Source organism: Strix uralensis, chromosome 8, assembly GCF_047716275.1.
Source record: "Strix uralensis isolate ZFMK-TIS-50842 chromosome 8, bStrUra1, whole genome shotgun sequence".
Classification (NCBI taxonomy): Eukaryota; Metazoa; Chordata; class Aves; order Strigiformes; family Strigidae; genus Strix; species Strix uralensis.
The window spans coordinates 9,155,390-9,172,849 of NC_133979.1; the positions used below are offsets into that span (position 1 = coordinate 9,155,390).

The 17,460-nt window shown below is 40.9% G+C and overlaps 1 protein-coding gene across 1 annotated transcript in view; it reads left to right on the forward strand.

The window, feature by feature from the left end:
* BEND5 (BEN domain containing 5) overlaps positions 1 to 17,460 on the forward strand; it is a 970,982-nt gene that overhangs the window by 867,754 nt on the left and 85,768 nt on the right. Inside the window, exon 12 of the mRNA XM_074876087.1 lies at positions 10,252 to 10,414. Coding sequence (XP_074732188.1) covers positions 10,252 to 10,414 — 163 coding nt within the window. The remainder of the gene's footprint in view (positions 1 to 10,251; positions 10,415 to 17,460) is intronic.

A 17,460-nucleotide genomic window follows, 5' to 3' on the forward strand; every position in this document is an offset into this window, starting at 1 on the left:
CATGAACATTGAGCAAATGCCAATAGTCTGTTCCAAAATAAAGAAGAACCAGTTTGTGTTTCATGGGGCTGGGCAGGGAAGGGGGAGCTGCAAGCATGTTTCTTAGACCTAGAATTCATCCCAAAGTAAAGTCCATACTCACACCACCATCTCCAAAGTGCCTCTGCTGTTTCAGCAAAAAAGACCGTTGTCCCAGAAAGACAAAAGCTGTTGTATTCAGGTAGGTTTTGTTAACAGCATTCAAGCTTAACAGATCTACTCAGAAATCTCTTAAAACCTGAGCACAACAAATGATCCTACCTTCTTTTTTGTTGTCTTGTACCAGGGCATTTCAAGGAAGACAAATACAGCTATTATATGCTTTAGCACCCCTCTGGGATGCATTTCTGCTCGCTGCTTCTTGGACATGTTGCTCCATAAGTTTGTTTGTTTATTTATTTATTTATTTTTCCTGGAGGTTGGCTGAAGGGAGAGAGGAAGTGTGTTTCTGGTGGCATAGGGAAACTGATTGTAAAGCCTCTGCTTCTAAGCATTATATGTTTTGGTCTCCCAAGAACTCTGCCCTCTGGAGAGTCGCAGCTAAATTAAAATGCTCCATTACATTGTGCTGAACCAGTCCACCCCTCTTTTTATACAGAGGGTTGAATTAATTTGTATTGCAAAGAAAATGAAAAGGAGGGAGGAAATAGCGTTTGAGTAAATGGATTTTCTTTCAGCACTTTCTTGCTGCGTTATTTGTGCATATAGGAGTTGACAGTCCCTCTCCGTCCCCACACAGGTAGAAATTTTGAATATCCACAGAAGAAACAAGTTTTCATAGCAGTTTTATGGTGTATTTTCAAAGACCATCATTACTCTTACCTTATGTCAACAAGCTGGGAGCAGGTGACAGCCTCCCAGAATAGCACAAATGAAAGGAGCTCCTGTACACTCAAATGCAAGCTGCCTCTCTTGCAGAGCACTGCAAATTTTACTCAGCTGGGACAAACTGTGCTGTGAAGGAGGGGTAGGAAGTTGGTTAAGAAATGAATACCCATCCCCCTCCCAGGATCTCTTTCTGGGTATTGCCTTTTTAACTATGGGATATTTTAACATATCTAGAATACAAGTCTGGTTCAGAGAACCGTTCCAGAGCAGCGAGAGCGCCCAGGAAGAGTTTGAGCGATGGGCTGTACTGGGTTGCTCTGGGAGCAGTGTACAGCATGCTGACCCTCCTTAGGAGGGGTTGTAATCTCCTGGTTTACACCTACAAGTGAGCAGAACATCTCTTTGCCACAGAGCAAACCACTTCTTCTGCAGACTGTTCAAAGCAACTGCATGCATGATGGTTGTATTTCCCATTCTGCTTCTCATTGTCCTAAGTTTCTGTCATTTGTTAAATGATTATGAAAGCACTCCCAGGAGACTGCACACATGCTCATAAAACTATTGGAAAGAAAAGCATTGCAGACTATTGCTAGAGGCTATTTTATTGTATATTTTGAGGAAATGTCTCATTTTCTACTGACAAATAGGGAAACTGAGAACTCCAGAGATACGAGTTATTTTCTAAACGGTGTGATTATTCTGTAGAGTTTAGACTAGGAAATGCCAGCTTTGGCATCTTTGGGGAAGGATGTGCTCTGGGAAGCAGAGGGGGAAAAACCAGATCTTTTCTTCATTATTACCCTGAAGCATTTGCCAGGTCCCTTATTTGTGCATATTACTGGTCACAGCTTGGTCTGGCTCTTTAAAGGGAGATAAGTTCTAGACTAATTCTCTGGCTTATGGGTGATGGGTTTGTGCATAGGTTAATGGTTAGAGTAGGTGACATTGTCACGTGTGGTGAAGTGCACTTCTGGTGACAAGGAGAAGCAGGCTCACTGAAGGAGGAGCTGAGAGGACCTGAGGAAGTGTGTTTTGGGAGACAGTACACTCTGTGTGTGTGCATGGGGTGGCAGAATCTGGTAGCGAGAGGAGCTCCAACTGAGGTTTGCTTAAAGGATGGGGTGAAATCTGCCACCTCCTCTTGCCTTTTCCAAGTAGGCTGTGATGGACTGCTCAACTCTGTAGGGGAACCCTTGACTGACTTTGTGAAGGTCTCAGGGAAGGACATCGCCACCCTGCTTTGTCTGGCTGCAGTGTTGTTTAAGAAGCTCTCTCAGAAGAGCTGCTGTTTTGATTTGGATTCCAGTTGCATTAGCTGCTATGGTGAGGCCAGTGAACTCCATAAGTATCTTCAGTGCTGTAGCACATGGGAAGGTGGGAGTTTGTGAGGTACAACCAGTTTCAGTGCATGCGAGGATGAATTCTGGAGAGTGTGAAATGCAGGCCAAATCCCTGCACTGGTGCTGCCAGTGTAACTGGTACACAGTGCAGAGTCAGGCAACAGACTGCAGAGACCTCCATAGTCCTGGAGCTGTATGGCAGAGCACTGCAGAGAGCAGAGCATGGATATTAATGAACAGTGAAAAGTGTAACTATTGTAGTTCTTGCAGGTGAACAGCTGAAACCCTGAAGCATGAAACCCAGTCGCTTTTCTAACTACAGAGTTTCCAAAAAGGGAGCTCATTTGGGTACTTTTGGTTTTGAGGCATAAACTGAGAACTTATAAAGCTTCCCTCCTTCCAACCCCTCTTCTAATGACCATGCAAATATGTGTTTTTATCAGCAAACTTAAGCAGGCATGACTGAAAGACACAGGGGAGGGATGGGGAGGGGGAAAAATCTGGTATTCCTTCACTACACATTAAAGGGATAATGAAGCCCCTCAGGGAGCAGATGTGTGTGTGGTGACAAAGTACCTTTAAACTGTTATTTCTCTGAGGAGAATTGCACTTTAAAGTCTGACAGTGTGGTGCTAGGCAGGTTGTGTTTCTGCTACTCCTACAATGTGATGCTGCTTTTAAGAAAGGGTGATTGCTGTCTGCTTTCCACCGAGCAGGAGGAAGAAGGCAAAAGAGACAGGTAGTAGAACGGTGAAAATCTCTTAGGATTTGAGGCTGTTTGGTCTTCAGATTTTAGTTTCAGGCTTTTCTCTCTCACATTCTTAGGACAGGCCAAACTGCTTCAGATCTGCTCTGCATGCCTTTTCTCAGATTTCTGCAAATCAGATTCTAATTCAGAGAATATTCCCTTGTTAAACCCAAAGTTTGCTGCCCACCTCAATGTTTTCTACGAGGCACAGAAGTTATGAAACCAAATGCTGTCAACTGCAGAGCTGTCAGTGAGAGTGAGTGAGCCTTTTTCACAGAAATATCAGTCCAATCTGGCTGTCCCTAAGGGATCTGGAAAAACTTCAAGCAATGGGATCCCTCTTTGAAATGATCCTGAACTCTTCAAAACCTCCTCTTCCCAAATTTCAATAGTCACAAATGATTCTGAGATGAAAAACTTTTTCCTCCTGTGCATCAGAAACATGGCAAAACCGCAAGGTGACATGAATCTGGGAGTAATTTTGAGCCTTGTTCCCATTTCATCACGTCTCTGCTCCCAGAATCCTTCCTCTTTGCCTGCTGCCTCCAGATCAGCTTTCTGCCTTTGGGATTTTTTTTTTTTTTTTTTTTTTTTGATAATCCCATCTACAACTCAGATGCTGGGTGCTGCTTGTTTGTAAAATAAATTGGAAGAAGGCTGCCTGATAGCAGCCTCCCAAATGCCATGATTTCCAAGTCTCCAGACCCAGTTGGCATGGAGTTGATAGTCTATCACAAAAAACACTAACACATATGCTTTCCAGTCTATTAAGAGAGTTAATGGAGCTGGATAGAGGTGGGTGTGAGGAGAGAGTTAAGTTGGCTTTTGAAGTGATAAGTTTCCTCAGTGCTTCCAGGGGAGTAAGGAGATAAGTTTTGCTTGTAAAATAGCTCGATGGGCTACTAGCTGCAAGAATGGCAGGGTCAAAGCAGTGACTGCTGGGCACACCATGGCAGTAATTAGCTCTGTCCATATGAGGAAAGTGCCGCTTGCACCCATCTTATAGCACCCAGTGGAGGGACAAACAGAAGAGTCACAAATTGTAATACTGCTATTTACAGTCCTCTGTGGCAAAGATTTCAAAGCCAGTGCATTTCTGTGCTCTCTTTCTAACTTTTGCAGACTTCAATAAAGCATTCTAGAAAATGAGAGTGAGTGAGTTACAGCTGATACTGTAAAACTCTTCATCGAGATGGATTTGACATTGTCTGGGCTCCAGTCCATTTCCCAATGGCACGTCTATTCTTCCTTGATGACAGGTGTGTCATTGCTTTTTTCTAGAGCAGTAACTACTATCTTTTTTATTATCACTTTTTTCTACACTGGGGCACTGAGTTGAAGGATCATAGAGGTCAGACCTGCTTTAGAAAGAAAGCTTGCTCTTCAGCTATAAGAGCAGCATCAGTGGTGAGGTAGTATTTGAGTCCTGATTACACTTGGCCATTGCTGGTCCTGATAGGTGAAGAACATGAAGGAATTTGTATGCATAATCCCAGTTTACCCCAGTAGGTAAAGTACTTATTGCTCAACTACAGAACAAGAAAAATGTGGGCAGTCTTTCTGGTTTTGGGGTGGGGTTTTTTTGGAAATAGTTAGCCTCAGTTATAAAATGCAGCTTATTTCCCAAATGGAAATGGCATAATTATGTGTTGTGATAAAACCATTCTCTAATTATGAATTCTATTACCGTTTATGTCTCTGCTCTTCTGCAAGAAAGATTTCTAACATGATTCTCTGATTCTTGTGAGCATACAGTTAAACATGCTACATCCTTTTGTAAAACACTTCCTGGACCTACATCATCTATCTATATCAGCAAATGGGAAGATCTCTTTATTCTGAGTTTCATGCAGCTACTCTGTGAGGACAAATGATCTTCTGGGAAATGTTCATGTGCACACTAGAGCTCAAATTTTTGAAGATATATGCAGTTCGCTGCTTCCTTCTATGGGCACATAAACAATCAGTTGTGTTGCAGTAGATGTGAACAGCTGGTAAAATGTATCTGTTGGATTTCAGGAACCCCCTAGACCTTGCTACATCAGAAAATCATCTTTCTCTATCTGTCAAAGCCTGTGACCAGATTTCTGTCTGGTTGACGATTTCTCTCCTAAATACTTTCTGAGTCATTTGTACCTTGTTGTTTCCTTTTTCGCTGGGTTGGAGAAACACCTCAGGATTGATCATAAGTGATGTGCAGTCCTGCACCCTGTACCCTGGTTCCCATGCTAGGAGTCTGTCAAGGTCTGACTTGCACTGTGGTCATACCTTGACCCTTTTTCTCCTTAATGTGTTGAGCAATTTCAGAAGACAACAAAGATTCATTCCCCAAAAGTCCTGTATGAGAAAGTACCCTTTTGTACCCTGTCCCTTTGCACTGCTACCAGTGAAAGGTAGAACTGAAGCTCCCATCCATCACTGGCTGAACACTGAGACTCCTTGACATTTCAGCCCTTTTTGGCATCTTTTCTTCCACTGAACAGAGGACCCAGATTTACTGGGGTTTGCCTCCAATTTTCCCTTTTGTGCAACCTGAGATTTTCTGATGCAGTAGCAAGGCAAGTCCTCTGTGAAGTCACACATATACTGAGGAGGAGGTCCCACCAGTGGAAACTCCCATCAAGCAGAACCAAGTCCATCAGGACACCGAAGGGTGGACTTGGGCAAATTCAGTCTCACATGTGTGAGAAACGTGCTGTTCTCCCTCTCTGTCTTTTGGAGACACTCTTGTGATAGATTGATACAGGCATGCAGAGGCAGGCAGTAAACTGCCTGCCCTTACTTTGTGAATAAGGACTGCTCAGTCCAGTACTTGTTAACAGGATGATGGAGCAGTGCTGAGAAACCAAGAGGCCATCAGCCATATGGGAGCTGCCTAGGCTGTTGAGCTTGTAAGATAGCTACCAGGGGGCTGAATTCACTGAGGAGAGACACTGCATGGCAGTCACCAGCCAAGAGACAAGACTCCCCTGAGACAGGGGTTCTGGCACATTGAGAGGTCTGACCAAGGGCCAAGATTTTTTTTCTGCTTTGAGACCACTCCAGAAGGAATTTGCATGCATTTTTTTTTTCTTATTTTCTTCCACACATCTCTTTGCTGCAATGTTTGAATAAGGTCCAATTGGTTTACAAATTTCTTTGTACTGCCTGGCTGTTCACTGTCATTCCCAATGGGGAAACCAGTCATCCAGAAGGTATTCAGCACAGCATGGAGAGGAGGAATGAAATCTTGTAGGAGGGCCTGTGGAAGCTGCCACTAATGCCTGAGATGCAGAGAGAGGGTCAGCACACCTTCAGCCTCCCAAGTGTATGTGAAATGCAGGTGTAGTTTTCTGCTGGGTTTCTTCCCACTAGAAAGTGGGGGAATCCTTCACCCTTTCTGCTCTGTTCTTTTAACACTGGATTCTTGTTGCTTGGTGCCTCCTAATCCTGTAGATAGCTATTTGTTCACTGAATTTTCTCACACAAACTGGGAAGCAGAGTCCTGTGAGCTTTAATATATCTGTGTGTTTTAATAACAAATTACTGTTGATTTTATACAAATATCCCTATTTAAGAACTTCAAAGTCTTTGGTGTTTCCCCCCACCCTCCAGAATTTGTACTTTTTGCTGTTGCTGTTGTTGACACTCCCATGTGATTCAGCCTTGGAGAAATAAATATTTGTTTAGCTGTTCTCCTGCTGTGCCTGCTCAGTGCATTTGCTTAATGATGACTACAGCTTTACAAGGGTTTTAGGGCAATAGATTCTCCCAGAAAAACAAGAGACTCATTTGTGGACAGTTTTGCCTCTGTTCCTTCCCACCTCTTGACGTATCCACCCTGCCCCCAACCCGCACCCCACCCCCCACCCCGACTCCTTTCCACAGATTAGAGTTTGATTAAATAAATGTGCATGCAAAATTCTTCTTTGCCATGATAATACATGGCTTTTCCCAGCCTTTGTTTCAGAACTGATCTTGGTGGTGAGTTAGTTATCTTGAATTGAAACAGTAAGTAGAAGGTTGGACTCAAGCAAGTACCTGCTGCACTTCCTTGTCTTTAGTTGAATTTTCTTGAATCTGTAATTTTCTTCTTTTTATCTAAAACATCAAATCACATTCTGGCTCATAGCATTTTCTCTAGAGCCAAGCCCAAGCTGCTGTTTCAAAACATGCATGTGTTCATATTTGAAACGCTTATGTAATGTTTTCTCTACCCTAACTTTCTTGAGCCAAATCAGAGACCTTAGTTTTTACTCAAGACATCAAGTTGGTCTATGCCATCAGATTTTTTTCAAAAGGAAGATAAAGTTAACTTGTAAAATCTATTTTTGCACCTAAATGAAGATTCAGCTTCTTTTTATTCCTGGAAGTGCAGCACTACCTGGCAAAGAAATGAACAGGTGATTTTAATAATGCCATTGTCATTTCAAGTACTTTTGCACAGCTGAAACTGGAATTGTTCTATTAAACAAAAAAAAAAAAAAAAAGGAAAGAGAAAAACCCCACAAAACAAAACCAAAAACCCCAAACACCACAAAACAGAATTATAGAAATTCAACCTCTGGAAAGATCCTTTTTTTTTTTTTTTCTTTTTTTGGCCATTTACAAAACCTTCTTCAAATTACTTAAACTACTTATGCTTCACTTCTGAAATATGGCAAGTATAATTTTGCCAATAACGAGATCCAACTTCTGAGCTATTTTCTGCCAGAAAGCAAAAATCACTTCAGTGAAGTAATACATCAGACTCTCTCTTCATCTATTTCCAGCTGATGAGGTTTCAGCTTATAGCAGAGATTGTTTTTTTTATTAGGCCCTGAGTACATGACCTGGCACTTGTGCAGCTGAGTTTCATCTGACTACTATCACTCTGATCCTCGAAGTCATCCCACTGCTTTTTTTTTGGTATGATATTCAGAGCCTCCTCCATAATGATGATTCATTCCACAGTGTGTCATCAGCAATTTTTGTTGGCATGGTCCTCCTTTACTGTGCCAAGAACTGTGATGAAAATATTATGTAAGATTTATCTCAAGAATCATCTATGAGGAATTCAACTCATAACCTTCCTCTAGCCTCATTGAAATCATGGGAAATAGAGCTGAAAAGGACCTCATGACCAAACTGTATCCCAAAGACATGAACTATACTCAGCAGATATTTGTCCGATTTGTTCTTAAACATTGTTGATGAGATTGCATAATCTTCATAGGTACTCCATATCAGTAACTGAGTCTCCTAATCACTGGAGCACTTCTGTCCCCAATGTTTGCCCCAAATCACTTCTCCCAACATTTTCCTGGTTTTCACTGTGTCAAATACAACCATAGAATTAGCTCATTCCCCTTGTAAGTGATGCTTCTGCTCACAAACCACAATACCATGTTCTGACATATTTGTTGTCTTCCTTTGAGCTGGCTCCATACACCGATATTCATCAGCTGATGCTTTCATGCATTAAAAGTTCCACCACAGGCATTCATCTGAACACAAAGCACTCTCCATTGAAATCGTTTACTTGACTTATGAAGCAATCCCCAGAGCATGATCATCTTCCTTTATGTTTCTGAATTTTAACTGAAAACAAAACTTCCCTCAGTTTCAGGGTCTCAGTAGTCTTTTGAAGGCTTCTTTTGCAGGAAGTCAGAGAACATTCCCTCCTGTAGACCTCCTTAAGTATTTTATTCCATATATCAAATTAACAATTAATTTCCCCATCAGTCCTTATGAGCACATTACCTCCCTGTCCCATATGTATTTAGAATATCCTCAAGGTTTCTGCCGTGTAATTTGGAGGAAATTATATGATATGTACATAGCAGAATATATTCAGTGTACAATTTACCACAAAGCTAAATATTATGTTACCACAAAGACAAGAAGTTGCATTTGGAAACTCCTATATATAATGCTAATAAGAAACCCAATTCCATCTTATTTTAATTAACCTGGAAAGCCTTCCTTTTTATAACACGAGAGAGACTTCAAAACATTCAGAATGTTAATAAAACCACAGCTATTTCCATTCTTCATATCTTCTGGTATACACTGTTAATCAATAATTGTTGCTTATTTCAGTATTAGTCTGATTTTCTCGGTCTAGAGAAGTTTAACATTTTGAACCATTGCATCTAATTTTTTAAATAAGAAAGAAATATTATTTTCCCTGTTTTCATAAGAGATGGACTTGATAAATACTACTGTTAGCAAGACATGATACTAGCCTTAAGACTCAGTAGGAGGACCTTGGATAGCTCAAAGAATTCACCATGGGCACAATGACTGAACAGTAAACTATGTTAAGTGGCAGCATAAAAGTCTTAAAGCAGGAGATATTAAGGACTTTTATGCAACAGATCCAAGTTGGATCTACTGAGTGTGCTTTTTTCTTTTTTTTTTTTTTTTTGTGGCGGTCACTAGCTTGTGCTGAGGTCAGATTGACTCAGTTTAATGGTTATGAGGTTTGTGAATAGTCTGATAATCAAAATGAAATCAGAATCCATTTTTCTGTCTAGTTGGTAGAACAAGCTCTGAGACTTCAATCAACCTGAAGATGAGCTCCCCTTTAGTCTCCAGATATCATGCCTACAAAGGAGAGCTAAAACTCATTTATGGAAATACTTGGAGTCCTCCCCTCCACCCCTCAAATGAATAGTCATAAAGTTATAGGGTTCTTAAAGCCAGATCTTCAGTACTAGCACAAAATACTACCTTTTGTACTGTGCTGTTAATACTGCAAAATAGTGCAGTATATTTTTCCATGCAGAGAGCAACACCCAGTTAACATTTAAGTTAGTGAAGTGGAAATTTGTGTGACCTAATTTAAGAACCAGTCAAATGTCTTAGGTGAGAAAGTTTCACTAAAATGTAAATGCTGCTGTATTTCTACTTTGCTTAAAAGAGTCTAGGATAAGGTGTGGGGGGGAATGGTCATGATACAGAGGAATGCAGTAGAGAGAAGGGACCCAATATCCAAATAATAGTCCAGCTTAACTTTTGAGAATGGAGGGTCTGCAAGGTTTACTTTCAAATCATGCAAATGACAGGTTTTCTTTGTTTCATCCAAAATAGGAGGAGAAAAGCTGATGTTACTAGTGAACTGAGATGAATTTTGTGAAAGTCTGCAAGGCATTATTTATAGTCTGTGTGCCAGAATTAATGGTCTCTTTAGGCCATGCTCAAAAAATAGTTCAGTCTCATACAGTGTAAATGAGATTTGGCAATGTGAATTTTCAATTTTAACAGACTCTTCTCGACCCTTCCCTTGTTCCACTCATGCACTCTCTTCATGTCTCTGTGTTCTTCCTCCTGCAGTCCAGTACATCGTTCAACAGAGATGCTGTGAAAGCAGGGACAGGCCGGCGTTTTCTTGGTGGGCTGTTAAATGATACATCCTACTGCTACACTCTGGAAGTCTCATTCTACAGCTACGTATTGGGTGGACCTACTTCTGCTGTCCCCTACACAGAAGAAGCATGTATCCTTTTGAAATCCTTCCTCTTCTTGCAGCACACGTGAAATGGGCACTTAAGGTAAATACTTCTACCTCAATAAGAGTTTGTTGAGATAGGAACACACAAGTGGAAATGTGAGTCTGCTCCTGATGCTTTAATTTCCCTCATATTGATTCTCCATATTGTGGAAATTCAAGAAGAGAAAGGCGTATTAGATCAAATAAGCCATTTCCCTCTTGTAGGAGATTGTCTCACACACTTATTACAGAAACTAGTCCTGGAGAGCCTGTGATCCATTCCCTTCCACAGTCTTCCATTTCTTTCTTCATTTCTCTCCTTATTCTTTCATTATCCCTGTGTTTGTATTACTGTTTTAATAGCAAGTTGAAAGTGCATCTTTGATACTGAGTTAAAATATATTCTCCGCCTTTGAACTGCAGCTGAAAGGCTCTAAAGGATCCGTTAGGTTCTGCAGCTGCCTCAGGGCCAGATCTTTAATACCAGTTGACAAAGAAATGGAAAGCGAGCTCTGCAAACAAAACCGACAAAGTTGTTTGCATTTTTGAGTGATCAGATAGAAGCAATGCCTCATTCCTCAAAAAACACGTATCCATCTGGCTATCTCGGTGTATCAACAATTTGTAGAATTGTTCTGACTGGTCTTATGATCTGTTTTTATGTTTTTCTTTTTGTCACCATGCTCAATCAAATAACCAGTGCCCATACCTCAAGCTTGGGTGTGTTATTTCATTTTGTCATTCTATCTTGGTAGCTTTTGAAATTTCCACAGGTTTTGAAACACTGCAGAGGGAGAAAGTTTAGCTGTGATTGCCTATTTACCTCTCCACTGCATTTTGGAAGTTGGGTAAGGTTTACAGCTTCAGGGTAGCGAGGAGGAAATTTTCATATGAAACATAATTCTTCACCATCCATGCATATGTGCACACCGTGTGGGAATAAGCGTGAGAAACAGGGAGCAGGGAAAATAATTCTTAATCAATTAGGGGTTTCTGGTTTGACTTCTCCACTGAAAGTGAAATTTGGGGGAAGGAGGGAGATGAATATGTTAAGGTGACTTATCAGACTTGAGCATTTGGAATACAAGCTCTTTTTTGCCCAGTGAGCTTAAACTATTTCCAAGGAATAGCTTCTTGCAACATATGCCTACGTAGTGTATCTTGCCACTGAGGAAAAAATTATCATTACTGTTAGGTTTAGGATTTTTTTTTTTTTTTACATTGGTATTTTGGCATTTTAAGAACATGTGCCTTAGTTTCACCTTTAATTTTCCTCTTCACTTAGTACTTATTGTACTGACAACTGCTTATTTATCTTCCTTATTTATCAAGAATGGTTTTTGCAGTGAGGATTGGGAAGAGTCCCTATACAAATGAGATCATGAGTCCCTTGAATATGTTTTTCTTCATGACTTGTAGGTCATGCTGGCTTAGTTTCCTTTTCCATAAAGATTTTTGTTTCATGCCTCACATTACAGAGGTTTCAGGTGTGGGGTCTAACATCTCTATATATTTGCTTGGCTTGCCTTATGCAGACAGAGCTGCATCACTCTCAGTTCATTCATTGTGACCATCAGCAGCTAGAGCACAGAAAACAGGCCCCAGGTCACAGCGATCCTTCTTGGTGGTGATGTATGGAAAGCTCAAGCAGCAGCTTGATTTCTACAATTAATGGTTTCACCTAGCTGAGTGACAAAGGAGGAGAAGCTGGTTTTGACTGGCCTGGCAAACAGCAAGCAGGGAAGGCTCTTTGCCCATGTAGTATGCTCCACTGGCATTTTGCCCTGGTAGGTTTTATTATTCCCTTTTCAATGGGGAGGGATTCTATCAAGAGTGAACATGACAGCTCTTCCTCATGTGTGCATTTTCCTAGTTAGGGAAAGAAATGGAGATGCTGGAAGCAGTCTCTAGGCTGGTCTGCTCTAGCCCAGGAGTGTCTGGTTTTATGCATATCCTATCCTGGCAGGGGAGAAGTTTCATATCACCAAAGTGCCTGTGACCAAAAGTAAAACAATTGCAGAATGTTCCAGTTTAGCCTGAACAGCTCTTCTAAGCTATTTGCAAGTCAGTGATTAATTAATGCTCAGATTTTTTAATGGACCTGAACCAAAGACACAGCCAGTCAGTTCATATTGGCCTCCAAGGACAGGCATGCTTCTATTAACTATCTAGCTACATGCAGGCAGCAAGTCAAGCAAATTAATGAAGAAAATACAGTGAGCCCAAAAACTGTGAACTGATAGGGCAAGTACTCAGGAAATCTGCCTTCAGAGATGTATTTCTTAGGACTTCATTCATCCCACTGTGATGTTATTGGTTTGTGGGGTTTTTTGCTTTGTTTTTAATAGAAACAGGCTCAGGGAAGCTAGAATTGTTCAAAGCTTCTAGTGTTGGATTAAGAAGTGAAGACTGAGACAGCCTCAGGTTCAGGGAACTCATGGCCTTGAACAGAGAGTACAAAGCAGCTCACCCACCACATTCAGAAACTAGCCATACTGGCTCCATGTAGAGATCAAAACAAATGAGGATCTCCAGGTTCTACAGAAATATTAATTTAGCCTAATGTTGTTCCTGTTGACAGGTGAGAAAACTGAACAAACTCTGAATAGTCTTCTGTTTGCACTGGTGGCATGTAGTTCTACCTGTCATCTTCTTTCCTTTACAGCATTCGTGGCAAATAAGATCACAGTACTACCCCATTTCCTGCCATTATATAAGTGGATTTGGTTTGTTGTGGGTTTATTTTTAAATCTCTTCATGTTCCTCAGGGTTTACATGCTAACTCTATGATCTATAATAAAAAAACCTCTGTGTGAGCCTGTAATAGATATATTTCTACATTGGGTGAGATTATGCATTTTGTTCAGACTTGAGTGACTGAAATATACTTTGTAATTACTGAGATAAATTAATACCTTACATGCATGAAAATGGGAGACAGACTTTCAGTCTGAAAAGTGTTACTTCAATTCTGACATTGTCAGTGTGGACAGTAACTTTTTTCAATAAGAAAAGTAAGAAAATTTTTTTTAAAAAAAAAAAAGGAAGGTATCATTAAAAGTGGAAATCTGTTCCAAATTACTCCAGTTAGTATGACTGAATGTATTCTCCTAAATGAAAAACATCAAAGATTCAGAATTTAGAGGATTACACCTGATATGTTCTATAAAAAGCAACTTGCCCCTGAGACTGCACTATTTAAATGAAATCCAGGAGTGAAGGGTCTTCCATCAGCCTGTGCAGGGGTGTATATATTTGAGACATATATGGTGGGATAACAGCATCCTGTGCAGTGTCAAATTTCTGACCTCTTCTAACAGAGAGAGTTAACATGGTTGTGTCAATGTCTCAGGCCCCAATTAGCATGGAGTGTCTCTTGTATTTCCATTCTGCAAACAAAGCACTGCATCAGGTGTAACTTCCTGAACATCCTGTTACACATTCCTTCAGAGGTATATGTGTGCCTGGTAGGTCTGTGTCTAACTGATATGTACCTGGTATACGAGAAACATAAGGGATATGTTCTATAAGCCTGGCTCTGCAGAATACCCTACGATAACATGTGCTGTAGATAACAGTGAATGGACTCTGTTTCGAAGGCATAATAAGAGGATTGTAGGCTTGTCGGTTAGTTGCTGGGAAGTGGACAGAGAAGTGTTTAAAGCCCTTCTCACACGTGCACACATTTGGTGGTAACTGATTAAAAAGGCAGCGCAGCAACAGTTTGCTCAGCACCAGGTGATGAGGCTTTAAAATGAGCTGATATGCTTCCATTAAATACCATGTTTTACTAGGCATTTACAGGGCTTATGACATAAGGCATGTAAACTGCTCTGTAACATTCACCACCAGCAGCTCAACTGCTGAGCTGTCTAGATACACACCAGCCTCATAGCTGGGCAGGGAACAAAGGATAAAAGAGGGGGAGGAAGAATGAATCCCTAGCTGTTAGGACTCTGAGCGCTGCTCTGATAGCACACCCAGAATTGCTTTCCACTACAGCTGCTGATCAGCAGCCATCACAGCCTGACCTGAGAGTGGCCAGTAAAGGAGTCTCACATCAACAGTTTTAAAATCTATTGGGTTCATTTTTTAGAGTGTTTGAACTGGATCCCTGCTGCACAGCAGGCAGCCCATAAGAGAGCATAAAAGGTTTTACTCATCCAAACACTAGCCTTGAGGTAGGAAGATAGAAATGATGGAGATAGGACAAGAACTGGTATGATTGTAGCCTGGCAGCTGTAGGGGAGAATAATCATCAAGATGGGTGGGCACCCCAATTGTCGGTGTGTCCATGGCTTTTTTCTGTATTTTAATTTTAATTCTAAGCTTCCTGCAGGTAGGGAAGACCCTCGTCCAAAGATGGTCCTTTAGTCATCTATGTGTACAGCTTTACTCACTGAAATCACTTCTGAGTGCAACAGGAGACTGGAACCCTGGACTGAGGGTCTGGTGCAACAGTTCTCCTTTGTATGGCTTTTCTAAGCACATCACTTCACCTCTTTGATTTAGTGACTTCAGTATAAAGAATGAACTTAATGAAAATTCTTTTGTATAAAAACAAACAAACCAAAAACAATTGTGGAAGCCATGGGTGAAGAACACGGAAGAAAGAGATGTTACTAATATTACCCCAAGGTAGGTCTTTTCACATTACAAACAGCTGAGAAATTATCTCAATACTTTAAAACGGTATAGTTGAACCAACTTGCAAATATATCACTTGGTATTTTCCATTTCACTGAATGAGTTGAATTGGAAGCTTTGCATCCCTTAAACAGGGCGTAGTTGAGACTACTGTTGCACTGCTGAACTCTCTTTCCTGTTTATGGACATAAAAAATGTATTTATGTGGCTACAGCCACAGAATGAAAGCTTGGATTGACTCTTCAGGTGCCTAACAGGAGCTCACATCTTGGACTCTTAGCACAGTTAGGACCACTGGCTTCACTCTTATCCTTAGCTTCAAGCAGAATATCAGCCTGCTGCTTGACTGGGGACTTGAGAAGTTAAATCCCCTGGATGAAACAGTCATTTGCTTATATGCAGATTCCTTTTAAAGAGTACTTGGACCTCAGTAAATGTCCTGGGGAAGAGAAATCTGTATGCAAACTGCAATTCCAGTAAAAGCATCTATAACCTTTAGAGCTTCATGGACCTGCCAGTCCTCTAGGGCAAATGCACTTGGTTATTTTGGGCTTTTTAACATTTCTTTTTTTTTTGGCAACTGCCTGTTCTGATCCTTCTAGCTCTGTTAGTGATATCCTTAAGAGAAGATCCTCATGAGCCAGATAATGGCCCTTGCAGATTCACTCCCACCCAGTAAAGGCAACATTACTTGCAAAAGCCAGTGAGGTATGAAAGACTGTGCTGATAAAACTGAGGAAGCTCTGCAGAGGTTATCCAGTGTGGCTTATGTTTGAACTTGAGTTAGAGCTTGTTGCCAAGATGATTTCAAAGTAAATTGGGCACATACTCAGGAAAAGACCTCCAGAGGTCTACATCTTCATCCTTCTTCTGCTAAAATCCTAGAAACAGGCTCCTTTCTGTGTGTTGCAAACTGGCATTAATCCTAATCCTGCAGATTTTCCTAAGTGATCTCTTTGCACATGATCTCTCCAGTATTTGGTTGTTTCTCAGTACCATGTTTTGGGCTGTCTTTCAGGAAAGAAAACAAAATCCTCTTTCAACTTCCTGGTCTGAGTGAAAGTGTCAAGGTTTACAGCCACAATTTCAAATGCTCTTAATATTACTGGAAGCATAGAGTTAAATTATAGAGTTGTAAAGTTACTTTATAGTGATAATGCTGTCAAGCATCAATATCTCTGCCCCAGGGCACCATGGAAACTCAGTTAATGATATAAGAAGCTGATATTTTTCAGGGTTGCAGCTGTTGGCTCATACCCAGAAGGAATCTGTGTGTTTGTTCATATTGGGTACGTACAGGGGGACCTGCTCAAAGGAAATTAAGAAACAGTGAAAGTCTGTTTAATGAAGTGCAGTGGAATGAAAGTGCAAAGCAGTATATGGTGTTGCAGTATGCACACCTCTTTCCCTCACACGGTTCAATACAGTGGACAGTGCTGTAGAAAAATACTTATTTTACTGTAAGAGAGGGTGTTTGTGGGGGAGAGTGTATATTTGTATGTAGATTTGTTTATCTAGTTGCCTGTAGCACTGACTGCATCAATCTATGCAGACACCGTCTGGGAGTATCAGTAAAGAAATGGAAATTAAGGCAAGTGACTACAGTCAACTTAGGAATATCTATAATTTTTGTAATGGATTTCTTAGCATCTGTATCCCAGAGTGCTTTGATAGCCTCAGATGAAAGATGCTATAAAAGTGCAGTGTTATTATAAAGGTATTTTTTCTTTTAAAGAAAGAATTTTTTAATTTTTTTTTTTTTTAATGTAGAATATCAGTCTTGGAAGGCATCTTCAAAGTATTTTCTGGGGATTTAACCATATGATTCCAGCTACCTTTTGGCTAGGAGCCGGGTATCAAATACCCTACATGTGAGTGGGGAAATGGTCTTGCAGTTAACTGTTGCAGTAACAGTGGTCTTGAGTAACTGGTTCATTTCTCTGTGTGCCCAGGTGCTTTGCATGCTGCCTGTTTGGTAAGCATTCACGTGGCTTTCTGTGGGGAAGGAGGTAGAGCAGGTCAGACTCTCATAGGCCTGTTTTAAGTAGAAGTGAAAGGGAGTTTGTAAGCTGAGGAACTAGTCTTGAGGGGAATGAAGCATCGGAGGTATTGAGAGCCTAACTGTTCTATCAGATTTTAAGGCACAAGTTAGACTGAGTACCATGGTTTGCTCCAGAGTTGTGTTGTCGTGAGCATTGTAAAAGAGGACCCCGTGAGGGTGATTAATTTCCTTCCTCTTGTGAACACCGGTTTCCTTCCCAGGGATACCAAGGTACAGGGAAGAGAAGAGATAGTTGTCGTGGGACCCGAATGTAAGCAGGTGCATATCCAGACCCATAGAAATGCTCTCAAGCCAGTGTTAGACATCAAAGAAGACAAGCTCCTGCATTTAAGAGCAGAAAGAC